Here is a 25,741-nt window from a genome sequence, read left to right as displayed (position 1 = left end):
TTGAAGAATGCTTTGTTCTTGTTTATATAGGCAATATATGGTTAGGGTCAGTGGGTTAGGGAGACTTTTGACATTGAGGGATTTATGACTAATCTTTTTATAAAGGTTAAAGTCATGAATCTATCATTTTTTAAGTATCTACAAGTGGCATTATCCATTGACGAAGAAATTTTGATAGAGTTTTGCATCTTTTGGAAAGGTCGTATTTGTATTTGGGTTTGTATTTGGATTGAAGATGCGTATTTTAGTATCATTTGTATATCATTTGTATTTCGATTGAAGATGCGCGTATTTTAGTATCACTGCAGTATAAATTACTAGAGAGTTTGCGCGAGATATATTTAATTCTATTTTTATGAATTATGATATATCTTAAACTTAGAATTATATTTTTAAATAGATTTTTTTTAATATGAAATGTTTTTTTTTAAAAATGTTTAATATGTGGTCTTTTATATATACGGTTCTTAATGTTTTGACGCAAAATAAAATAAACAAAACATATCAGAAATTATTTTAATCAAAGTAATTAAATTCTTCTAAGTTTTGTTGTTTTGGATTTTATAGTTTTTTTTGATAAATTGTTAGGTTATTATAGCATATTCAATCCCACTATATTTTAAAATCAATACTCTATTATAGAGTAACATTTGCTCTAACACTACTTAATATTTTACTCTAAAATAGAGTAAATGGTAGGATTACTCTATCTTCAACTTTATTTTTTACATTAAATCTAATTTAGAGTAAAAAATAGAGTGATACATTAAAATAAAAAAACTATGCATTATTTTAGAGTAAAAAATAGAATATACATTGGAGATAGTTTTAGCACACATGAGGTTTTTGTAGAGACCATATATCAGTATTCAAAATGAAAATTGAATATTGAAAACAGTTTACAAATATTAGCCGATAAATCTCATCTTTTCCTACATCTTTTCCAAAGATTTAATATATGGATAAGATGAAGACATTTAGAAACTCTATGGAATGCTTAAAATGTGTTATACTTCTATGATGATGGGTTGTTTCTCGGTCCTTGTCTCTATTCTTATTCATTATGTACTTTTAATTATCAAAAAAAAAAACTCTCCAACATGTCAATTAATTAATTCTATGATGATGGGTTGTTTCTGATTTTGTCAAAAAAAACTCTCCAATATTGGTGCAGATGGAAGGGAAGACAAAATCAGAAAATTGATATCAACAATAAATACATTCAAATTAATCTGACATAACTACATTTTAATTTATTTTAACTTACATCTAAATAACAGTATTTTTAATTAAATATATTTGAACTTATAATATCTATATGTTGTTGATTTTTTCCATCAGATTTTGATGATTTTAAAATACGATATGTGAGAAGAAAGAAATCAGATCGACTCAAATTTATCCAATCAATAAACTAAACCTCTGAAACCTGAATCTTGTACTATACTAATGAGATTATGAATCTAGACAATATGTTTTACAAGGTAACAAAGGAATCACCAATGATTATCTTGAATAATTAATAAGTGTATTCATGATTTACCATATTCTCTAGTATTTACTCTCTAATCTCGTAATCACCCTTAATAAAATAAAATTTGGAATAATGCATACTAAAATATGGTGCATGTCATAAAAAATTATGAAATATCTTATAATATATCTCGCATTAAATTTGAATAAAATTCATAAAAAGAAAAGTGTGTCAAATTTAATATTTTTATATTCGATATATAATATCTGTTTTCTAATCATTCTAAAATAAATAGTATAATTATCATTAAATTATTTTTATCTATTATTTTTTGGGGTGATTAAGCAATTATGTTATGATACCATTATGTTATTTGTATTTTTATTTTAGTACATACGTTTTAAAGACAGTCAAACTGTAACTTATAAAATATTAAAGACAAATTTAATTTTATCTAAAATACAATATATATATATATATATGATTATTGAATAAAATGTGATTTTTAACTATATCAGGACATATTCTATATACTTAAATTAGTCTTTCATAAATTAATTTGGTTTCAATTTGTACTTTGAAAACTTTTTTGGTTTTAATTGGTTTGATCGGTAGTTTTATTTTTAGGTTATATGGTATATGTTTTCATTAGAAAATATATTATATGTTAAAACCAAAATTTGGAAGAAATATGTTTTTGTAACAATGTTAAATGTGTTTTAAAAGCAAACTATATATACACCATATAAGATATAAATAAAATAAAGTATATAAAAAATGTTTAAATTAAGATTAGTGAGAAAGACATGTGTTACAATTTTAAAGCGCCAAGTGTTGCATTGGCTGGAAATTAAAAAAAAAAAAACTTCTCATATTATATGAGATTTACATGCATGTAATGACATGTGCATGGTTATGATCCCCCGCCGGTTAATGGGACATTCAGTGTTATATAGATATTAGTTTAGATTACATATTCTATCCACTTGTACCAGTCTCTAATCACTACACAATTTCCATATAAGCATATATCGAGTGTAAAGAAGAGATAAGGACGCGTAGATCAAGTAGAGGCATATGCCAAGTGGATTAAGATAGTAAACCATGAATTAACCATGCGTGGGTTAAACGCTAAGGATTCATTACTATACTAGCCAACTCGATTTGTAAGTTAACTAAAAGATAAAACAACTCATAGTACACTAGTTTAAAGGTTAAAGGATTAATCAACTTGGCTTAAAAAAATAATACGAACTCATCTTGAGTATTCCACTTTTTCACATATCCATTAACATCAATTACAAAATTACGGAATCGCTGAGATTGATTAGTAATTATAGGGTTATTAGTTACTTGGAAAAAGGGTCAGGATTGTTTTAATTGTACAATGGAAAATTTGCCAGCTATAACGCATAGATGATCTTGTTAAATATTGAACAAAGTTTACAAGTATTTATAACGAAAGTTATATGCATGTGTCTATTTTTAGTACATCATATGTCTTACAGCTCCTTAATTTTTTGTCATAAAAAAATGGTTTTCCATTGATTCTATCTTTTTGCTAATCTAATATGTGTAAATCTTAGAATGACACAAATATTTCCATTAAACTAAATAAAAGTCTTTAATTGGTGATTTAATCAAGCTAGAAAGAAGAAGTAAATTACAAAAAGAACCATGTCTGTGATACGACGTTTTCACCTCTAAGATGTGCGGTCTGTGATAGATAATGTCAGATTCTCCTCACCTTTGTTGTCTCGCTCTGACATTTTCCTTAGATGGGCTTCAGGTTGGTGGTCAAATCTCCGTCAGTGGTTGGTTCTATACCCCAGTCCCCGGCTAACGCGCCTTTGGTTACATTTTCTTACAAGGTTTCTTTTCGTTACTCTTCCGCTTTCATAGTGTTTCCATGTCCTCGTTGTTGTTTTTAGTATCATCATGTTAATTCGTTGTTTATCATTTTCTGTTGGCTTTGATTAGGGGCTCGGTTGGTCATTGAGCTCGCTATCTTGCCGTTGGCTGAGTGACCTGAGTCATTGGTCTTAAGCTCCAAGAAACGCAAAGTTGAAACATGACAAGTCATTGAGTTGAGCTGGCTATGAATTTTCACAGCAGAGCTTAATCCAGGAGCTAGATGAATCAAGTCTTACATAAAAATTGTTTGAAGCTGGGAAGTGACGTTTCTTTTGTTCAGTCATTCTTTAGTCGTACTCTGTTCTTTTGTTATTTTAATTTTTTTTTTTATCTGAATGCAATATAGTGTTGTTTTTAGTTTTGTTTATTGGTGTTCTTTGATCGAATAAAAGAATTGTATTGCATGTTGAAATTTCGTTAGTATAATTTCGGTAGCCAGATAATAAAGGTTCTACTTGATTTTGAAAGTAGTGACATTGTAATTTGTAAACTAATAATCTTTAACAAAAGAAAAATTATATATGTAAACTTAAACCAAGCCATCATGTTTTGCAGTAGACCCTACACATATAGATAAGAGTTGAATTCTAAACCTAGTTTGAAAAAAAAAAAAAAAAAGATCGAGCTCATCAATATTTTAGGCACATTCACAGTGATGGTAGACCAAACCACATCTTCGTACGTATTCTCCCATCCGACGAGATTCTAATCTTTGTCGGGGAATAGTCTCTGGAAATTGGGTGAGTCTTGCGAACAAACTTGTTGACCCAGAGCTCGGCTTTTAATTTAGTTCGTTACTCTATTTACTAGGACTCAGATCTCCCTGTCGCGAAGTAAGTATTTTAGAAAAAAATAATAATTTAAATTTAAAATTTAAAACTATACATTATGAAATTATTTGAATGTAATAGAATAAATTGAATACATAAACTGTTACTAAAAACACAATCATCAAAATAAAAACTTATAACAAAAAATATTATATTGAATAAACGCAACTTTGCAAAACATATTGTTTAAAGTATTATATATATATAAGATATTTTTATGAAGAATTATGGTAATGAGCTACAACTAAAAAAAATCATTATGACGAAGTGATCCTTAATGAGAATATTGAACTAATGGTTATAATGAGTAATGTAATTTTCTATTAAATAACTATAATTAAAAATATATTTAATAATGAGTGAAACAGTATCAATAGAAAATTAAAATTAAAATACACAACTCTTAAAAACAAAATAAAATAAGTTTAAATATTAAAATAGTTTTTAACCAAAAGTTATGATAAATAAACACAACTATAAATTATATATTAAGTTTTGTTATATTTCTATATTACTATAATCATTTCTAAAATTTTAGTTAGATTATAGAATAACATTGAATATTAGATATATATATTCAAATTATTTAGATTTAACATAAAATGAAAATTTGTTTCAACAACAATGATTTGTTAGTTATTGATGAAGAAACAAATATATATATAGAGTTCAAAATATATGACTATTTAAATAGACATACCTATTAGAACAAAAAGTTGTGATGAAAAATATGAATAAAATATAGTGAAAAGACACAACTCTACAATGAACAAATACAACTGTTTGAGTTTTTAAAAAAGAACAAATAAAACCAATTTTTTTACAAAAAGGTACTACGAAAAGTCTCAACTGTTGTTCTTATTTATTTATATTGTTATTATTATTTTTAAATATTAAAATATTTTTTAATGGAAAGTTAAGATAAATAGACACAACTGTAAATTCAATATTAAGTTGTATAAAATTTCTCTATTGAGATAATCCTTTCTAAAATTTTAGTTAGATTATAGAATATATTCAATTCTCTAGACTCAACATTAAATAGAAAATTTGTTTCAACGAACTTGTTAGTTAGTGATGAAGAGACTCATATAAAGAGAGTTCATAAAGCATGACTATTTAAATAGACACACCTATTAAAACGAAAAGTTGTGATGAAAAACTAGAAATAAAATATAGTGAAAAGACACAACTCTACAATGAACAGATACAACCGTTTGAATTTAAAAAAAAAACAAATAAAAACATTTTTTTTAAGAAAAGGTACTAAGAAAAAATGCAACTTTTTTGTGTGCACTTGATTATACCTACAAACTCATATAAACTGCTTTTAAATAGAAGACATCTTTATTACCATATTCAAAAGTCAAAACCAAAATCTTATTGTATAATCCATTTTACTCTTCGAAAAAGACTCTAGGTATAAAATTAACTAAAAGTTGTAAATTAGATTCATCATTCCAAAAATCTTTTGTTAAATCAAGAATTGGAGGACTCTCTTTACTTTTAAAAGAATTAATACTAGAGAATAATTTAGAGAGCTGTAAAAACCGTTGATATTAAAATTTTATATTAGTTGTTGTCATGGCAAAAAAAACGAAAACAGTTCAAACAGACAAATATATATAGATTTCAAAAGATAAGAACATTCGAATAGACACAACTCTACAATGAACAGGTGCAACTTTACAAAAAACCGTTACAATGAACAATCGCAACATTGTGTAAAACACACAATTTAAATTTTCTACAATTTTTTTTAGAAAATTATCCAAAAAGTACGATTGAAAAAACACAACTTTGGTGGCATTTATTTGGATTGCTATTATATATAGGTATTTTCATTTATTTTTTATATAAATTAACTAAAAGTTGTAAATTAGATTCATCATTCCAAAAACTCTTTTGTTAAATCAAGAATTAGAGGAATTTCTTACTTTTAATAGAATGAATGCTAGAGAATAATCTAAAATCTGTAAAAACCATTGAGATTGAAATTTTATATTATTTTGTGTCATGGCAAAAAAAATCAAAACAGTTCAAACAGACAAATATATAGATTTCAAAAGATATGAATATTTGAATAGACACAACTCACAATGAGCAGTTGCAACTTTACAAAAAAACCGTTACAATGAACAATCACAACTTTTTGTTAAACACATAATTTAATTTTTCTACAGATTTTTTGGAAGATTATCCAAAAGGTATGATTGAAAAACACAACTTTTGGTGGCATTTATTTGGATTGTTACGATATTGAAAAGTCAAATCCAAAAACTCACTATGTAATCCATCTAACTCTTGGAAAACACTCTACGTATTTTCATTAAACTTTAATATTTAAAATTAATTAAAAGATGTAAATTAGATTCATCATTCCAAAAATCTTTGCTTAAATCAAAAATTAGAAGAATTTCATGACTTTTAAAAGAATAAATGCTAGAAAATAATTTAGAAAAATGTATAAATTGCTGAGATTGAACTTTTAGTTGATTTTGTGTCGTGGCAAAAAAATTAAAACAGTTCAAACAGACAAACATATATAGATTTTAAAAGATACAAATGTTCTAGTCAACACATCTTTACAGTGAACAGTTGTAACTTTTCATAAATAACCGTTTCAGTGATCCATCACGACTTTTCAGAAAATATCCAAAATGTACGATTGAAAAAATACAATTGTTGGTCGCATTTATTTGGATTGTTATTATTATATAGATTTCTACATGGCCTGATCAATGAATTTTTTTTTGTTTAATTTGAAACTTTTCATCTAACCCTATACTTCTTCTTCTTCTTCCATTTAATATCTTATATTCATTAGCTTTTCGAATACACTTTGCACTATATTAGTACCAAGAAATAACCAAAAAAAAAAAGCAAAAAGGCTCTGAATCCTCACTTTCTTCTCAATTCATATATTCTTGTTTGTAAAAAAAGAATTATGGGAGCAATGGTACTAATTACATTTGTCTTCTCATTAGTCTGCCACAAGTTCTGAGGTACAGAGAAAAACCAATTTACTTTTTAAATAATATAGTTGCCAAAACCTTCGTGTAGGAAAGTCTTCATGATCAGATATCTTTGTCTAGAGGCCAAATCAAATGTTTAACTGTAACGCCCACAAATCAAAATTGTGAATTTTGAGGGAGGGTGTCGACCGACACCATGGTGGTGTCGGTCGACACCATTTCTGTCTGGTTCGACCAGATGGTTTTAATTGGCGATTTTTTTGGTCGGTTTGGTTTAAGGAAAAACCATAGAACCAGACTATTAAGTGAGAAAAACGACCTATGTCGTGTTTTATTGCTGTCTCGCAGCTGAAAACAGAGAGAAACAGAAGAGAAAAGTTTGTTTTTGAGTTTTGTGAGTTTTTGTGAGATTTTAAGACTTTCTGGGTGAGATCTTGCTGTGGGAGTGAGGATCCAAGGCTAGGAACGTGTGAGAGGCTTTCTGGGAATGTGGGATTCGTCATTGGTTGTCAGAATCTTCCTGCAGAGAGGTGAGTGCATGACTATGGCTGATCTAAGCATGCAATTCCTTGTTCTTGCTTGTTTGTTGCTGTTTTTGTGTGTTTTGCTTGATGGGGTTGATTGCTACAGGTTCCTACGGACGTATATGGCTTGGGTTTTGAGTATTGGGCGATTTGGTGGAGTTTGGGAGCGAGATTCGACTCTCGGCTTCGTGCGGATCGCGGTTACAGAGGTAGTGTCGATAGACACCAATTGGTGTCGGCCAACACCAGTGAAGCGGCATCGATCGACACTGTGGGGTAGTGTCGGTCGACACCAGCCAAGTGTCGACACCTCCCTTCCAGCGAGATGGTGTTTGCTTTCCTGGTTTGTATGTTTGGTTGTATTGATTGTTTGGACATTGGTATCACAGGTGCTTGTGTGTATAGCCCAGTAGATGGGAGGATTGCCTCACTGAGTGTTTATCAAATACTTATGCATCTCAATATGTGTTTGTGGTGCAGGTAAAGGCAAAGTCTGATCGTGGAATCAAGGCAATGAAGAGAAGGATGTTCTAGGGACTCGCTTGGTTGTTGTCTGGCATTTCTAGGGTGCTAGAGTGGGGTCATAGAACATTGCTAGGTTTTTGTTTTTGTGTTTCCTGTTGTTTGACTATTGGAATGGTTATGTTTTGAATAATGTTATTTTTGGATATTATTTGGTTATTGGTTTATTGGTTTATTGGTATTGTCTGTTGAATGTGTTTGTGGTTAGGTGGCTACTGGGTATGAGACCACTAGTTGTAGAGTATTATTTATTATTATTGTTATTATTATTATTATTATTAAAAAAAACGAGTCGGGTCGTTTCAGTTTGGTATCAGAGCCCTTACAGTTCTAGGGTTGGGTTCACTAGGCTTTGTGCTGTAGATGTTTGGGATTACATGTCTTGATTGATTATGTGAGTTAGTCAATTGTGTGTGGCATGGAGTCCTAGAACATCCTCTTCGAGCCTACTGTGTGATTCCACGGTGAGTATATGTTTATGTGTATGTTTAAATTGTGTGTTTAGCCTTCTGTTCATGGTAGTGCAGATCGTTAGAGGGGGTGCTATTGCTGGTCGTGGTCGAGGACGCGGATGTTGGTCGTGGTCGTGGTAGGGCAGAGTCCCAGCGGTTATTGAGACTGCGGACCAGAGTTTGAGCAGAGGGTGTTGGCGAGTCGCAGGGTGTCCAGGAGGATTCCATGAGTGTGGCCGGAGGGGGCGGTGTTGATGCTCCAGTGGTTGGTGATGCTAGGGTTCTGGGTGTGAGAATCCCAGCGGGTGGAGTCCCTGGTGTTTATTTTGCGGGCTTGTTAGCACAGGTGTTGGAGCGGTTACCAGCAGTGGTACCGGCTCAGACTCAGGTAATGCCACCAGTGGTGGCGGAGGAGCGGCAGCCCGTGGCTGCGGATGTGGGAGGGCATAGTCGTTATTTGTCTATGCTCAAGGAGATGCATAGCATCAGTACTTCGCGGTTTTCGGGTGGTACAGACCCTACTGCTGAAGATGCGTGGAGGACGAGTGTGGAGCGTAACTTCCGCACTCTAAGATGTCCTGAGGAGTTTTGGGTGCACATAGGGGTCCATCACTTGATTGGTGATGCTGAGGTGTGGTGGAGATCAGTGGCTGCTATGAGAGTGCAGAGGGAGATGACTTGGGCTGACTTCTTGGGGGATTTCAACCGCAAGTATTTTTCGAGAGAGGCATTGGACCGGTTGGAGGTGCAGTTCCTTCAGTTATCTCAGGGGACGCGGTCAATGCGGGAGCTGGACTTGGAGTTCAGTCGACTTCTATTTTATGGGGGTCGGGCTATGGAGTATGAGGAGGCTCAGATCAGGAGGTTTTTGAGGGCTCTACGTGACAATTTGAGGGTTCACTGTAGAGGGCAGAGTTATGTTACGCGTGCAGAGCTGGTTGAGACTGCGACAGAGATCGAGGAGGATATCCGGGCACAGTCAGTGGCGGTTAATCCATCAGTTCAGCCAAGTAAGGCTCAACATCATGGAGGTTTTAGCAAGGGCGCCAAGCCTGCGCAGGGAACCAAGAGGAGGTGGGAGGCTATGCAGATGCCGAGTGGTGTGAGTTGCTTTGGTTGTGGGAGCAAGGATCACATGATTGCTAGCTGTCCCAAGAGGAGGGCTCCGACGACATTAACTCGTGTATGTTATCATTGCAAGGAGCTAGGGCACATCAGGCCATTGTGTCCCAAGTTGCAGCCGGTGGTAGTGGCAGCATTGCAGCAGGTGCAGCCGGGAGGGCAGCAGGTGGCACGGATTGAGCAGGCGCCACGGGTTTACACGACTGTAGAGACTGGTGGAACCAGTGCCGGGGCGATCAGAGGTATAATTTCTTATACTCTGTCTTTGTAAATTCTTAGTAAGATCAGATTTTATGCTTGCCTGTGATAAAGTGTTAGGTTCTCAACACATGAGGTTTGTGTAGCGACCTTGTTGGTGGGCGGGTTTAAGTCCCACATTATGTTTGATTCTGGAGCTTCTCATAGCTTCATTACTTCGGAGTGTGGAGAGAGCACGGGAATCAGAGGGGATCCTGGGGAGCGTACAAGAGTTGTCAGGGTTGCGGGTGGCAAGTTCCTGCGAGTTATTGGACGAGCTAGAGGGGTGGATATTCAGATTGCAGGAGAGTCGTGGCTAGCGGATTTGCTTATCAGTCCAGTGGAGTTGTATGATGTTATTCTCAGGATGGATTGGTTGCATCGGCATATGGTGCATTTGGATTGCCATCAGGGTAGAGTGGAGTTTGAGCGTCCACGAGGGAAGTTGGTTTTTCAGGGTATCAGACCGACTTCTGGGAGTCTCGTGATCTTAGCCATTCAGGCTGGGTAGATGATCGAGAAGGGCCGTGAGGCTTATTTGGTTACTATATCTATGCCAGAGTCAATGGGGAAGTCTACGGTTAGCAGTATTCAGGTCGTGGAGGAGTTTGAGGATGTGTTCCAGTCATTGCAAGGATTACCATCATCTCGGTCTGATCCTTTTACAATTGAACTGGAACCAGCAGAGATGGCAGAGCTGAAGAAGCAGTTAGAGGATTTGTTGAGCAAGGGATTCATCCATCCTAGTGTATCACCGTGGGGAGCACTGGTGTTATTCGTTAAGAAGAAGGATGAGAGTTTCCGCTTGTGTATTGATTACAGGGGTATCAACCGGGTCAATGTGAAGAACAAGTACCCTCTTCTCAGGATCGATGAGTTGTTGGATCAGTTGAGAGGTGCTACTTGGTTCTCCAAGATAGATCTAGCGTCGGTTTATCATCAGATTCCGATAGATGAGGCAGATTTGAGGAAGACTGCTTTCAGGATGAGGTATGGGCATTATGAGTTTGTGGTGATGCCGTTTGGGTTGACTAACGCACCAGCAGCTTTTATGAGATTGATGAACAGTGTGTTCCAAGAGTTTCTGGATGTGTTTGTCATCATTTTCATCAACGACATCCTGGTTTATTCTAAGAGTCCCAAAGAGCATGCAGTGCATTTAAGGACAGTTTTGGAGAAGCTGTAGGAGCAGAAGTTGTTTGCTAAGTTGAGCAAGTGCAGTTTTTGGCAGCGTGAGATGGGTTTTTCTGGGTCATATTGTGTCTGCAGATGGGGTTTCTGTAGATCCGGAGAATATTCAGTATATCAGGGATTGGCCTAGACCGCAGAGTGCCACAGAGATCAAGAGTTTCCTTGGTCTGGCAGGTTACTACAAGAGGTTTGTGCAGGGGTTTGCGAGCAGAACACGTCCGTTGACTAAGTTGACAAGGAAGGATGTTCCTTTTGTTTGGTCACAGGAGTGTGAGGAAGGCTTTGCAAGCCTCAAGGAGATGTTGACTACTACTACAGTGTTGGCTTTGCCTGAGCAGGGAGAATCCTATGTGGTTTATACAGATGCATCTAGAGTTGGTTTGGGATGTGTTCTGATGCAACATGGGAAGGTGATTGCCTACGCTTCACGGCAGTTGCGGAAGCATGAAGGCAATTATCCTACTCATGATTTGGAGATGGGTGATGTGGTTTTTGCCCTGAAGATTTGGAGATCTTATCTTTATGGTGCAAAGGTACAGGTGTTTACAGATCATAATAGCCTGAAGTATATATTCACTCAGCCTGAGCTGAATTTGAGGCAGAGGCGGTGGATGGAGCTTGTGGCAGACTATGATTTGGAGATAGCCTATCATCCTGGTAAGGCTAACTTGGTTGTAGATGCTCTGAGTCGGAAGAGGGTAGCTTCGGCTCAGGAGCAGGAGATGGAGTCTCTGGTAGGAGAGATCGGTGCGTTGAGTTTGTGTGTTGTGTCTCAGGAACCATTGGGTTTGGAGGCGGTTGATAGAGCAGATCTTCTGAGCAGAGTGCGGTTGGCTCAGGAGGGAGATTTGGGGCTGGTGAATGCCTCAAAGGATGTTGATTCGGACTATCAGGTCTTAGATAATGGTACTATCTTGGTGCACGGTTGGGTTTGTGTCCCCAAGGATGAGGAGTTGAGGCAGGAGATCCTGATAGAGGCTCATGGGAGCAAGTTTTCTATTCATCCAGGAGCGACTAAGATGTATCATGATCTCAAGAGGTACTATCATTGGGTCGGGATGAAAAAGGATGTAGCTAGTTGGGTCGCGAGGATATGTTGAGGATGTTTGTGTTGGATTGGGGTGGTCATTGGGCATATCACCTGAATCCGGTAGATTTTGCTTACAACAAAAGTTATCAGGCGAGTATTAAGATGGCTCCTTATGAGGCTTTGTATGGGAGGCTGTGTCGTACACCGTTATGCTGGACTCAGGTGGGGGAGAGGAGCATTTACAGGGCAGATTTTGTTCATGAGACCTTAGAGAGGATTCGGGTTCTCAAGCTGAACATGAAGGAAACTCAGGATCGGCAGAGAAGTTATACCGATAAGAGGAGGAGAGATCTGGAATTTCAGGTTGGAGATAGAGTGTACCTCAAGATGGCCATGTTGCAGGGTCCGAACAGGTCATTGACTGAAACTAAGTTGAGTCTGAGGTATATGGATCCGTTCAGAGTGATTGAGCGTGTTGGACCAGTGGCATATAGACTGGATGCGTCTTTTTCACAAGGTTTTCCATGTGTCTATGTTGCGGAAGTGTCTCCGTGAGGACGATCAGTTGTTAGCTAAGATTCAAGAGGATCTTTAGCCTAACATGACGTTGGAGGCGAGACCAGTGAGGGTTCTCGAGAAGAAGTTCAAGGAACTTCGGAAGAAGAAGATTCCTTTGATGAGAATCCTTTGGGACTGTGATGGTGTTGAGGAGTAGACTTGGGAGCCTGAGGCGAGGATGAAGGCAAGGTTCAAGAAGTGGTTCGAGAAGCAGGTCGCGACTTGAACTTGTCTAGCCTGGTCCCAGTTGTAGTCCATGGCTGGAGCGGAAATTGAGTATTCCAGCCCATCTTTCTTGTTTACTTGGTCGCTTAGGGGTGGTTGGTTATGCGACTAAGTAACAAGATGAGGTGGATGTTCGGGGTACGAAATTTCCGTGAGGCGGCGGTTTGAGGGAATGTTTCCTGAAATAGAAGTTCTAAAAATGGAAAGATTTATGTGAGTTAGAATTTGTCCATTTTAGTGGTGGAGAGCCTTGGAGGGGCTTGTGTGGCCTTAGTGGCGGACTTTTGAGTCATTTTGCCCGTGTGTGGCAGTCTTTGAGTCATTGTGTGGCCTTTGTGGCGGGCTGTTTAGCCAGTTGTGTGGCCTTTGTGGCGGACTGTTTAGCCAGATGTGTGGCCTTTGTGGCGGGCTGTTTAGCCAGATGTGTGGCTTTTATGGCGGGCTGTTTAGCCAGAGTTTCCTGTTTAAGCGTTCTTTCGGGACGAGTGGTCTTCGTGACGGTCCTTCGGGACGAGTGGCTTTGGTGGCGGTCCTGTTTAGGACATTTCTTTGGGCTTGGTGGCGGTCTTGTTTAGGACATTTTTTTGGCCTTTGTGGCGGTCATGTTTAGGACATTTGTTTGGCCCTAGTGGCAGTGAGATGATCCACGTGTGGTCATGAGGTATTCCAGTGAGAGGAATATGTGGTTGGTAGGACATTGTAATGTTTTACGCGAGCCACAGGAAGGATACCTGGATAGGGATAGGACTCAGTCGTGTTCAGAATTGTTTGCTCCCGACTCTTGGGGGACTTTGGTTCTCCTAGTACTGCCATATTCTGAGACTTTGTGGCTTGGGAGTATGGTTGGTATATCGACTTCGGATGACTATCAGGGGGCGCGCTGTAGGGTGGCAACCCGAGAGACGAATATTGGATTTTCTTATATATTATGGCATGCGGGCTTATGCCCGATGAGGAGCCAACTTTATGGCATGCAGACTTAGGTCTGATGAGGAGCCAATAAAAACTCAAGGTTTAGACCTATGGGTAAAGGAAAGTCCAAAAGTTGGGAGCAAATAATGCCTGGAGCGTGATTCTATCACCTAGAGGTGACCTTCCGTAGATCGGTCGGAGGAGTGCGGGCCGTGGAAACGGTCGCACGGGAGTCCTTGGCTGATGGATGTTCGAGGACGAATCTATGTTAGTGGGGGAGAATTGTAACGCCCGCGAACCAAAATTGTGAGTTTTGGGGGAGGGTGTCGATCGACACCATGGTGGTGTCGGTCGACACCATTTCTGTCTGGTTCGACTTGATGGTTTTAATTGGTGATTTTTTTGGTCGGTTTGGTTTAAGGAAAAACCATAGAACCTGACTATTAAGTGAGAAAAACGACCTAGGTCGTGTTTTATTGTTTTCTCACTGCTGAAAAACAAAGAGAAACAGAAGAGAAAAGATTGTTCTTGAGTTTTGTGAATTTTTGTGAGATTTCAAGGCTTTCTGGGTGAGATCTTGCTGTGGGAGTGAGGATCCAAGGCTAGGAACGTGTGAGAGGCTTTTTGGGAGTGTGGGATTCTTCATTGTTTGTCAGAATCTTTCTACAGAGAGGTGAGTGCATGAATATGGCTGATCTAAGCCTGTGATTCCTTGCTCTTGCTTGTTTGTTGCTTTTTTGTGCGTTTTGCTTGTTGGGGTTGATTGCTACAGGTTCCTACGGACGTATATGGCTTGTTTTGAGTATTGGGCAATTTGGTGGAGTTTGGGAGCGAGATTCGACTCTCGGCTTCGTGTGGATCGCGGCTGCAGAGGTAGTGCCGTTCGACACCAGTGAAGCGGCATCGATCGACACTGTGGGTTAGTGTCGGTCAACACCAGGAGCCAGTGTCGGTCGACACCTCCCTTCCAGCGAGATGATGTTTGCTTTCCTGGTTTGTATGTTTGTTTGTATTGATTGTTTGGACATTGATATCACAGTTGCTTGTGTGTATAGCCCAGTAGATGGGAGGATTGCCTCACTGAGTGTTTATCAAATACTCATCCATCTCAATATGTGTTTGTGGTTCAGGTAAAGACAAAGTGTTATCGTGGAATCAAGGCAATGAAGAGGAAGATGTTCTAGGGACTCACTTGGTTGTTGTCTGGCATTGCTAGGTTGCTAGAGTGGGGTCATAGAACATTGCTAGGTTGTTGTTTCTGTGTTTCCTGTTGTTTGACTATTAGAATGGTTATGTTTTGAATAATGTTAATTATTATTGGATATTATTTGATTATTGGTTTATTGGTATTGTTTTCCGCTGTTAAATGTGTTTGTGGTTAGGTGGCTAGTGAGTATGAGACCACTAGTTGTAGACTATTATTTATTATTATTATTATTATTAAAAAAACGGATCGAGTCGTTTCAATAACACTTTCTGAAACCTCTTGGGAAACTCCGACGGTACCTTGCATAACAAGTTTTGAAATAACGAGAGGTTTAAGTTGTTATGCAAGGTACCTTCGGAGTTCCCAAGAGGTTTCAGAAACTGTCATACATTGATTTGGCCTCAAGAGAAAGTTATCTGATCAGGACAACTTTCCTACACGGACGTTTTGACAACAACTCCACTAAGCGGTTCGAGCTCCACCTCGGTGTTAACCCATGGACCACGGTGTCAACCGCCAACCAACGAGACAGAAGAAATTGTTTTTGAGATGATTCATCTTTTGACCACTGATAGGTTACAAGTCTGTCTGGTCAAGACAGGGGACTCAACGCCATTCACCACCGGTTTAGAGCTGCGTTACTCAATAACCAAGCCTACAACAGTCAACACTTCAACAGGATCCTTGCAGACTTTCTTGCGAGCAGACGTTGGCTCAATCTCTAACCCTAACCAACCCTTCAGGTTTTTACTTTCGAATCGAACAAGCACTACATATGCATTCTTCTTCTTCTTTTTTTTTTTCAGGTACAAAGAAGATGTCTTTGATGGCATGTACATATGTTTTGTGAAAGATGTCTTCTTCTTCTGCTATGATCACGGCCTCTATTCCAACAGACGCGGATGCTTCCGTGAACATTTCGCTAACCAGAGTGGATCCGGCTTCACAACTCTACATTTGCCTGTACATTTCTGAGATCCAAGAGCCTCAAACCTAATGAAACAAGAGAGTTCAACATCTTTTACAACGGAGGGCACAGTGTCGGACCCTTTTAGGTCGATAAGATTTCACGCTTTCACTTTCACCCTTGTAACTGATCAGGAAGTCGGTCCTAATGCCAAAGGAAGGACCTTGAATTCCACACTGCCACCTCTTCTGAACGCCATTGAGATTTCGGATGTTGGGATATGAATTCAAATATACGCTGATGGGTTTGGATTTGTTTTCTGGCAGTAATTTTTCTAACGTCTAGTTTTTGGAATCGTTGAAATTCATGTAAGTTTAGACTTAAGTCACAAAAATCTGAAATTTCTTCTTTACACAGAAAATAATCTAACATGTTGAAAACTCTAAATCGTGCAGAAATCTATCAAGCAATGAACTAAATATGGTTCGATACCTAAACATCTCCTTTATAGAGCACAAAAAGGATTGGTTACACTTAAGGTAATAATTGTGCATTAGTATCAGATCTTTAGCTAATATAGACGAGACCTGAATGTGTGTTTTAGATGCGTACATGTTGTGATCTCTCTCAATTAAGATCTCTTGAGCTCTTTTGTGCTATGGAATTATAATGCAAGAAAGTAAAAACACCAAAAAAAATTTACAAGTTCATATCTCAAATCGGAACCCTATATGTCTCCCATAGCCTTTAAGTTTTTCAATCTCTCTCTCTCTCTCTCTCTCTCTCTCTCACCTCGCACAGTGAAAACTCTAGCGTGGACGAATTTCCAGGGCTATGTTCCTCTCTTTCATGCGCCACCACAAGCAAGAAGAAGACAAATATTGTTATTGCATCTATTGCAACAACACTCTTTTTAATCTTACTCATTGCACCCGTCTTTATAGTTATCTGCAAGAGGAAAAGGAAAGCCGATCGACATCCCATTTCAGGTATGTAGTCCTAATAGGCTAATACTTAGACATTACGTAGTCCACAATCTTCAACGACTAGCTAGTAATCTTTTGATTTCGGTTTTGTAGAAAATAATAAAATTCAGCAATGGTATCAAAGTAGCTTGTCAGACAATGCACACAACAACGTGTTCACGTACGAAGACTTCGCTCAAGCAACTGATAACTTCTCAAGCACCAACCTCATTGGACAAGGTGGGTTTGGTTATGTTCACAGAGGAGTTCTTTCCGAAGGAACTCATGATGTTGCGGTTAAACAGCTTAAAGCTGGAAGCAAAGCAGACAAGGCGAACAAGAGTTTTCTAGCGGAGATAGAGATCATTTCATCACAGGCATCTTGTTCTCTTGGAGAACCACACAATATGAACAGTAGATTATAAAGCTATGGCATGTAATGTAATCTTGACGATTTTTTTTCTTTGGTTTTGTATACAGTGAATGATTCGCTGTTAGTTCCAAAATTTAACAAAAAAATTTAAAAATACTATTTCCACTTAGAGACCCTTCCACTTACTAGTCATTTATCCCCCCACTAGAAACAAAAAAACAACTAGTGAGTGGAAGACAATTTCTATCTATCTCAACGATGCAATAAACGTCAAACGACAGCAACACGACTTAGCTGTCTCAGCTCTTTCCTTAGCTTACGAGAGAAGAGCCTACAAGCATCCATGCTTAGATCCACCGCAGCTGCTAGTGCCACGTGAGCCGCGGCATCCTCTGTACAAGTCACGTGCTTCACACCTACCTCCACCTTAGGCCTGCTCTGTTTCTCCGCTCCTTCCACTGTCGTCGACATCACAAACCCCAACTTCTGTTGCCCTTGAGGCAGTGAAAACCCGAAATCCGACCCGGATGATCCTGAACCGGTTCTTGATGATTCCATGCTTGACCTGGACGTAAGATCAAAGCTTTCTCCCGAGCCAGTCAAAGAAGCAGTCGTACAAGTGGTGGACCCGTCGATGATGAAACTCCCGCCAAGTCTCGTGTTGATGGACGACGAAGCAGAGACTGGAATAGCGACTCCGTCTTGAAAAAGCTCGAAACGGTAACCCAAAACGTCGGAGGTGCCTTGTTCACGCCATGCTTGAAGGCGACCCCATGGCTTCCAAGTGTAGCCATCAGGTCGGAGGATTAACCAAGCTCCAGGGCTAGACGGAGACACGCGGTTCGAACCAGGAGATGGTACGAATGGTGTGACCATTGAAGCCATAGCTACTGGTGAGCCAGACAGATCATGGATTGTTATCGACCAACCTTTTCTCTCTTTCATCAACCGTTCTTTTCCACTACTCAATGACAATGACGATAAACTGCAGAATTCAAACACCAACCCAAATTAGAATCATCACAATATGATAAATATTTAAAACTGTGCATAAATCCAAAGCAATACTGCAAGATTCTAAACCTAAAGTATAAAGCAAAAAGCTCTGTTTCTAATAAGAAGATAAGTGAAAGTTCGATAATTTACTAACCTGGTACTAAGACTCCTCCGGTCAGCGGGGTTTCTGAATCCGAACTTGCAAGTGAAAACAGCTTGTTTCGTGTTTCCTTGGACCTGAAAAACCTGAGGGCTACATTCAGGCTCACCGTCAAACTGAAACACAAATCTCCGGTCGGGTTCAACCCGTACGCTAACGTGTAGCTCCGGATCCGACCCGGACTTCTTCTTCTTCTTCTTCGACTTGGTGCCCAAATCAACCCAGCCGTTGTGTGCCAAACACGTCTTTGTCTCAGCCGCCTTCAAATCAAGGGGAACCTCGAACCGACCAATCAGCTTATCTCCAGAAGCTGCAGCGACGAATCGACACGAAGCAACGCCGCGGGAGTAAACCTCGACGGAGAGAACACTCCATTTAGGCTTTTTAAGAGACGCTTCGATCTGAGACTTGCTTAGACTGAAGCAAGCAGCGACGGTTGAGACGTTACCGGAGAAGCAACAACGAGACTCTGACTCCGATTCCGATTCCGTTCGTAGCAGAACGGGAACAGTAAAAATCTTGCGTGGGAACCTCTTGAATTTGATTTTACAGTAGCAATTACCAGATGACACGTCTGAAACAGAAGGACCCGATGAGGAAGAAGACGATGACGACGACGACGATCTCGGAAACCTAACCGCCAAATTCCCGACGGTGATCCGGACGAAAGGGCATGGATCCATTGTGAATTTTGAAAGATTGTATGTTAATTAGTGAGAAGCTAAGCAAAAGGAGCGACCACTGAAACCCTAACAGAATTAGGGTTTAAGAGAGAGTTTTGGAGTAGAAGGAATATAAAGAGATTTGGAGAAAGCTATAAATATTGGGAAGATTGGTGAGAAAGTAACAGCCTGGAATATAGCTGTGATCTTTTGTTACTTTTCTTTTTTGTATTTTCATATTTCCAATTTTTTTATGACAGATTTTGTGGGGTCAAAAGCCAAAAAGCCCACCTGTTAATTTCCAGATATGAAAATGAAATATAATAATCTTTCCTTTTTGTTTATTTGTTTAAGTATGTTGTAATTCCTACCCTTTTTCAAGTGTTCTTTATATGATTATAATAATTCTTTTCTTCCTATTCATGATTTTTAGTTAAATGATCTGAATATTGATGTTCTCTCTTTTACAATTTTGATATGAATTTCTGGATTTGTTTTATGTGGGATATATATGGTAGATTTTAATTTGTTTTTACACATATCAAAGAATTAAATAGCAACCTGTATATATTTTTGGTGTTTTTTAAATTCTTAATTTGTGTACATTTTTATTGTTTTAATAACATTAATTTTTACACTTTTGTTTAGTATTTTACTTAGAAAACGAATGAAAAAATATGATTGCCGTATATTGTAAGATCTTAATATATCTTTCTTTTGGCACCGGTACAGATTTTGTTTTTAACGTGAAAGATTTTGTAAAATGCAATTGGAATAGCTAAAGTTTTTTTCTCTTCTTTTTGTTGTCGCTGTTCAGTTGTTCTTCTTCTAGCCAAAGCTGTGCATTAGTTAGAAATTTAGTATTTTGTAATGATTTAGGTTTGAATTTTGAAATGAGTTAGAGAAGTGGATAATTTATCTATATGTTTATCACTTAGAGGGTTATAGATGAGCTGTTCCCCAAAGTTGGAGCACGCATGTTTTTAGTTGGCATCATTATCGTTTTGGTTGAAATTAGCTTTTAAGTATTTGGTTCAAATACGATATTCTTTGGTCTTGATCATTTATTCTTCAATTGTCGGTTTGTTCGCCAAAATTTGTAAATGTTTTTTTTTTGCTCTTGCCATTAAACACAACAATTTGATCACTCTGTCGGGATTAGTTTATGGTTGTTGCATCAGCATCATGTTAACAGATACCAACTCTGCCTCTTGGATTCTCTTAAAAATGTCTATTTTAAGTTGTGGTCTATGTAATTTGGAGAGAAATGAATACCAAGATTTTCGCTGAAACTTTCTTTTATGTTGTTGGGTTGTGCAACGTTATCGACCAAACTCTTAGGGAGTGTTCTGCTCATCATCAACTCTGATCGTCAATGCCTAGCTACGACAGAACGGAAACATGTAATTTCCTCCCACAAGACTTCTAAAATATGATGTTGGATGTGCTTTTGAATGTATAATGCTTATAATTTCGCCTACAACCAATGTCCAGACAACGGGAAACCAAACTACTCTTTGGAAGAGCCATTCCTTTATTTGGGTTCTTGAATAATCCCTTTATATACATACTTAACAGTTAACATACCAGCAAAATCATATTATTCATTAGACAAAGAATAATTTTTTTTTTTAGGATTCTTTTCCAAATTTTAATTAAGTTCTTCATCACATAACCTATAATTATAATTTAGACGATTCACATTTCATGTATTTTAAAAATATATGATATATATATTGCTATAAGTCTATAAGATTATATTACAATTATTTGACAAAGTTATCGAACACTTGGAAAAAAAAAGAGAAAAAATCATGAGCGAGAGAACGGCGACGGTGACAGGGATCTGGAGGGCAGGATGCGACTATGACTGATGTCGTTGAAAAGGGAAGACCGCCGGGGGATCCACCAGATCAGACTGGGTTGTGGGTGTCGAAGGTGAAGGATATGACTGCCAGAGGGATGCCAAAGCCAGAGAGTGTTTTGGATGATGCGTTTGTCACGGAGAGGCTGAGACTCGAGTTTCCGAATGGAGAGGATGGGGAACCGGTGATCACAATCGAGGAGGAAGTGATCGAAGCAATGCACGGGTTGTGGAAGCGTTGTATGATTGTGAAAGTGTTGTGGAGTCATGTACCAGTTTCGGTCTTGAGTAAGAAATTGAGAGAGTTGTGGAAGCCGTTGGGAGCTATGAACGTCATGGATCTACCAAGGCAGTTTTTTATGATTCGGTTCGAGTTGGAAGAGGAGTACATGGCGACCTTGACAGGAGGGCCATGGAGGGTATTTGGTAATAACTTAATGGTGCAAGATTGGTCACCAACGTTTGATCCATTACAGGATGATATCGTTACTACACCAGTGTGGGTGAGACTGACGATCATTCCGGTAAGTTATTATCAAAAGGCTATCTTGTTGGGGGTTGCAACAGGGCTAGGGAATCCGCTTCGGGTGGATATGACTACTCTGAATTTTGACAGGGCAAGGTTTGCGAGAGTGTGTGTGGAAGTAAATCTGTCCAAGCCATTGAAGGGGACTGTGGTGATAAATGGAGAACGGTACTTAGTGGCGTATGAAGGGTTGATGAAGATTTGCTCATCTTGTGGCTTGTACGGACACTTAGTCCATGCTTGCCCTACGGGAAGTTCGCAATCAGCTGGAATTAACGGTACTAAGGGGAATAAACCAATCGCTGAGTTCCCGTTGGTAGTCAAGCCGGTGCCGGAGAAGACCCCAAACCATGGGAATGGCGATGGGTTTACGAGTGTACGACGGAAAGGGAAGCAGTTAGCCCCCTCTTCGGGGAAGCTGGTTTTCACGGCGGGAGTGACCAAGGGTGTATCGGAGATGAATATTCAGGGGATCGCGGTTCACGGGGATCTCGCGAACTCGAACAGATTCGGTGGATTGGGAGAGGATTCAGGATCTTCTGTGATAAGGGAAGTTGCGGCTTCGTCGGGAGAGAATAAGGAAAATGAATATTTCCCTAATCAAGGGAATAAAGGGTGGAGTACCCCACAAGATACGGCACAAAATTTTCGATTGGATCTTGATAAAGGAAATAACGGGAATCGGAGTGGGCCCAAAGGTAAAAAGCTTGGGGAGAAAAAGACAAGGGAACCCAATGGGCCGAAACAGAAGCACGGGATTTCAACCAGGTCCATGCGGGGATTAATTTTTGGGCCTACTCGAGGTAAAGAGAGTTTATCCGCATCTGGGAAACGGTTAAGAGTGGAAGTTGATAATATGGGGCGATCCGGAGGTGCGTTTACGGGTGTTCGGGACTCACAATCTCATATCAACAATGATTCACAGGTTGGTATGGATATTGCTCAGATTCAGGAGAACGATGGTCGTAGGGCGGAGCGAGTTCTAGGAGAGAGTGAAGCAGGTGGAGGAACGGTGCTGGTGACAGCTTAACGGTTTTCCCCGGTGGTTTGGTTTGCTTATCGACAATTATCTATGAATTGTTTATTATGGAACTGTTGGGGGGCGAATAAACCTAACTTTAGGCGAACGATTCGGTATATGCTGAAGAAATATAAGACTGATATTCGTGCATTATTTGAAACGCATGCTGGTGGAGATAGAGCAGGACAAATTTGTCAAGGGTTGGGCTTCGAAGATTCATTTCGAGTTGATGCCGTAGGTCAGCGGGGAGGATTGTGGTTACTATGGCGGTCGGGACTTGGGGAGATGGAGATTCTTGAGTCCTCGGAGCAGTTTATTCTTGCAAAGTTGTAGTCTGGGGTAGAGGTGGTTTACATGGTTGTAGTGTATGCTGCTCCGTCTGTAAGTAGGCGAGCCGGTCTGTGGGATAAGCTTAGCGATGTTATTAATGCTTTAGATGGTCCGCTTGTCATTGGTGGGGACTTCAATACCATTGTTAGGCTTGACGAGCGGACATGAGGGAATGGCAGATTATCACCGGATTCGGTTGCGTTTGGAGAATGGATCAACAGTTTATCATTGATCGATATGGGATTTCGGGGTGGTAAGTTTACATGGAAGCGCGGTAGAGTGGAGGATACATTTGTGGCTAAGAGACTTGATCGAGTTCTGTGTTGTGCGGATGCACGGTTGAAGTGGCAAGAGGCATGCGTAACCCACTTACCTTTTCTTGCCCCGGATCATGCACCCTTGTATGTCCAAATGTGTCCGGAGGTGGTTAGGGATCCTAGCAGGAGGCCATTTAGATTTGAGGCGGCATGGTTGACGCACACTAGCTTTAAAGAGATGTTAGCGGCGTCGTGGGATGGTGGGATGCAAACGCCATTGGCCTTGAATGAGTTACGGATTAAGATGAAAAGGTGGAATAAGGATGTATTCAGAGATATCCAGAAAAAGAAGGAATCTCTAATGGGGGAGGTAAAAGTGATTCAAGACGCCTTGGAGGTTGATCAAAGTGATGACTTGCTGCGCAAGGAAGATGGTTTGTTAAAAGAGTTTGATGTTGTGTTGGAACAGGAGGAGGTGATATGGTTCCAAATACTTTCATACCTCAACTGTTATCCGTCGAAGACATAATCGGATTGAGATGTTGCGGAATGATGAGGATAATTGGGTCTCGGGGTCGGAGGAGCTAGAGTCTTTAGCGGTGAACTATTACCAGAGGCTCTACTCGATGGAAGATGTGCCTACGGTTGTGGATAGTCTTCCGAGGGGGGGGCTTTACCGCATTATCTCAGGTTGAGAAGGTGGGATTAACAAAAACGTTCTCTCCGGTAGAGGTGGTAGAAGCAGTTAGGACCATGGGTAGGTTCAAAGCCCCAAGACCAGATGGGTACCAACCTGTTTTTTACCATGAGTGTTGGGATGTAGTTGGTGAGTCGGTAGTACGGTTTGTTCTGGAGTTTTTTGAGATTGGAGTATTACCGCTGGGTACGAATGACGCTTTAGTTGTGCTTATCGCCAAAGTTGCTAAACCAGATCGAATTACCCAGTTTTGACCTATAAGTATTTTTAATGTCTTGTTTAAGACCATTACCAAGATGATGGTTATTAGGCTGAAAGGCGTGATTGCTAAATTGATAGGTCCGGCTCAGTCAAGTTTCTTTACGGGGAGGTTTAGTACGGATAATATTGTGGTGGTTCAAGCGGAAGTTCACTCCATGCGGAAGAAGAAGGGGAGAAAAGGGTGGATGTTGTTAAAGTTGGATCTAGAGAAGGCCTATGATAGGTTTCGGTGGGACTTTCTTGAGGACACCTTACAGGCCGCATGTTTTGATGATGGTTGGGTGAGCTGGATTCTTCAATGTGTGAGTGGTCCCACTATGTCTATTTTATGGAATGGTGAGAAGACGCAGTCGTTCAATCCGTCTCGGGGGTTGTGGCAAGGCGACCCTTTATCGCCGTATCTCTTTGTTCTTTGCCTGGAACGGCTATGTCATATGATTGATTGTTCCGTGGCTGTTAAGGAGTGGAAAAATATACACTTGTCGCGGGGAGGACCGGGTTTATCCCACATATGTTTCGCGGATGATTTGATATTGTTTGCTGAAGCTTTGGTGTTCCAGGTTCGGGTTATTCGCCGGATTTTAGAGAATTTTTGTGTAGCCTCGGGGCAAAGAGTGAGTTTAGAAAAATCAAAAATTTATTTTTTGGAAAATGTCTCGAGGGAGCTTGGAAAGATGATAAGCGATGAGAGTGGTATTAAGGCCACAGTGGATTTAGGCAAGTATTTGGGGATGCCAATTCTTCATAAACGAATAAATAAAGATACATTTGGGGAGGTGCTCGAAAAAGTCTCTTCACGTCTTGCGGGTTGGAGGAGTCGTTTCTTGAGTCTTGCAGGAAGAATCACTCTCACGAGATTGGTTCATGCTTCGATCCCGGTCCATCCAATGAGTATAATAGCCTTGCCTAAATCAGTGTTGAATGGGTTGCATCGAATATCTAAATCTTTTTTTGTGGGGCAGTATGGTTGGGGCTCGTAAGCAGCATCTGGTGTGTTGGGATAAAGTTTGTACGCCACAGAGTGAGGGGGGTCTGGGAATTTGAAGGGCTGTGGATATGAATTGAGCGCTATTAGGAAAGGTAGGTTGGCGATTGTTACATGATCATACAAGTTTATGGGCTAAGCTTTTAAGTAGTAATTACAAAGTGCGTGAAATTACATAGCGGGGTTGGATGGAAGCGAGAAAGCCAGGATCCTCAACATGGAGAAGTATTAAACTGGGGCTGCGGGAGGTTGTGTTCCAGGGGTATGGCTGGGTAATCGGGGATGGCCGTGGGGTTGCGGGAGGTTTTTTTGGACAGATAAATGGTTCACAAATGTACCATTACGGGACAAGACAAATCGGGACCTACCGGCTGGACATGAAGATCTGTGGGTGTGTGATTTTTGGCGAGATGGGTCTGGTTGGGTATATGATAGGATTATGCCTTATGTTCCACATAATATCCAACTAGAATTGAGTGCGGTGGTGGTGGACCGAGTGTCTGGGTCGCGGGATAGATTGTCAAGGATTGGGGCTGTGGATAGTCGGTTCTCAGTAAGTTCAGC

At 39.3% G+C, this 25,741-nt stretch overlaps 3 protein-coding genes across 3 annotated transcripts; 2 read left to right on the top strand and 1 right to left on the bottom strand.

Annotated features, from left to right (window-relative positions):
* Window positions 1-17,551: 17,551 nt before the first annotated feature.
* On the bottom strand, window positions 17,552-19,359 carry LOC104742540 (uncharacterized). Its single transcript, XM_010463554.3, has 2 exons — window positions 18,569-19,359; window positions 17,552-18,403 (listed from the first exon to the last, which is right to left on the bottom strand). The coding sequence occupies exons 1-2, from the start codon at window positions 19,255-19,257 to the stop codon at window positions 17,689-17,691; spliced, it is 1,404 nt and encodes a 467-aa protein (XP_010461856.1). The 5' UTR covers window positions 19,258-19,359; the 3' UTR covers window positions 17,552-17,688.
* A 1,743-nt stretch (window positions 19,360-21,102) lies between these two features.
* LOC147928776 (uncharacterized) lies at window positions 21,103-22,656 on the top strand. Its single transcript, XM_087486268.1, has one exon. The coding sequence runs from the start codon at window positions 21,103-21,105 to the stop codon at window positions 22,654-22,656; it is 1,554 nt and encodes a 517-aa protein (XP_087342394.1).
* A 558-nt stretch (window positions 22,657-23,214) lies between these two features.
* Window positions 23,215-23,763, top strand: LOC147928775 (uncharacterized). Its single transcript, XM_087486267.1, has one exon. The coding sequence runs from the start codon at window positions 23,215-23,217 to the stop codon at window positions 23,761-23,763; it is 549 nt and encodes a 182-aa protein (XP_087342393.1).
* The last annotated feature ends 1,978 nt before the right edge of the window (window positions 23,764-25,741 follow it).

The sequence above is a fragment of the Camelina sativa genome, chromosome 14 (assembly GCF_030686135.1).
Source record: "Camelina sativa cultivar CO46 ecotype springtype chromosome 14, ASM3068613v1".
NCBI classification, from domain to species: Eukaryota; Viridiplantae; Streptophyta; class Magnoliopsida; order Brassicales; family Brassicaceae; genus Camelina; species Camelina sativa.
Note: the sequence above shows the minus strand (reverse complement) of the source record. Positions and strands in the feature narration are given on the sequence as shown.

Bases quoted from the DNA above. Each gene is read 5' to 3' on its own strand.
- LOC147928775 (XM_087486267.1), top strand. From the start codon at position 23,215: ATGGGATTTCGGGGTGGTAAGTTTACATGGAAGCGCGGTAGAGTGGAG.
- LOC104742540 (XM_010463554.3), bottom strand. From the start codon at position 19,257: ATGGATCCATGCCCTTTCGTCCGGATCACCGTCGGGAATTTGGCGGTT. The intron at 18,404-18,568 runs GTTAGTAAATTA...TGAATTCTGCAG, and splicing joins CGGAGGAGTCTTAGTACCAG to TTTATCGTCATTGTCATTGA.
- LOC147928776 (XM_087486268.1), top strand. From the start codon at position 21,103: ATGACTGATGTCGTTGAAAAGGGAAGACCGCCGGGGGATCCACCAGAT.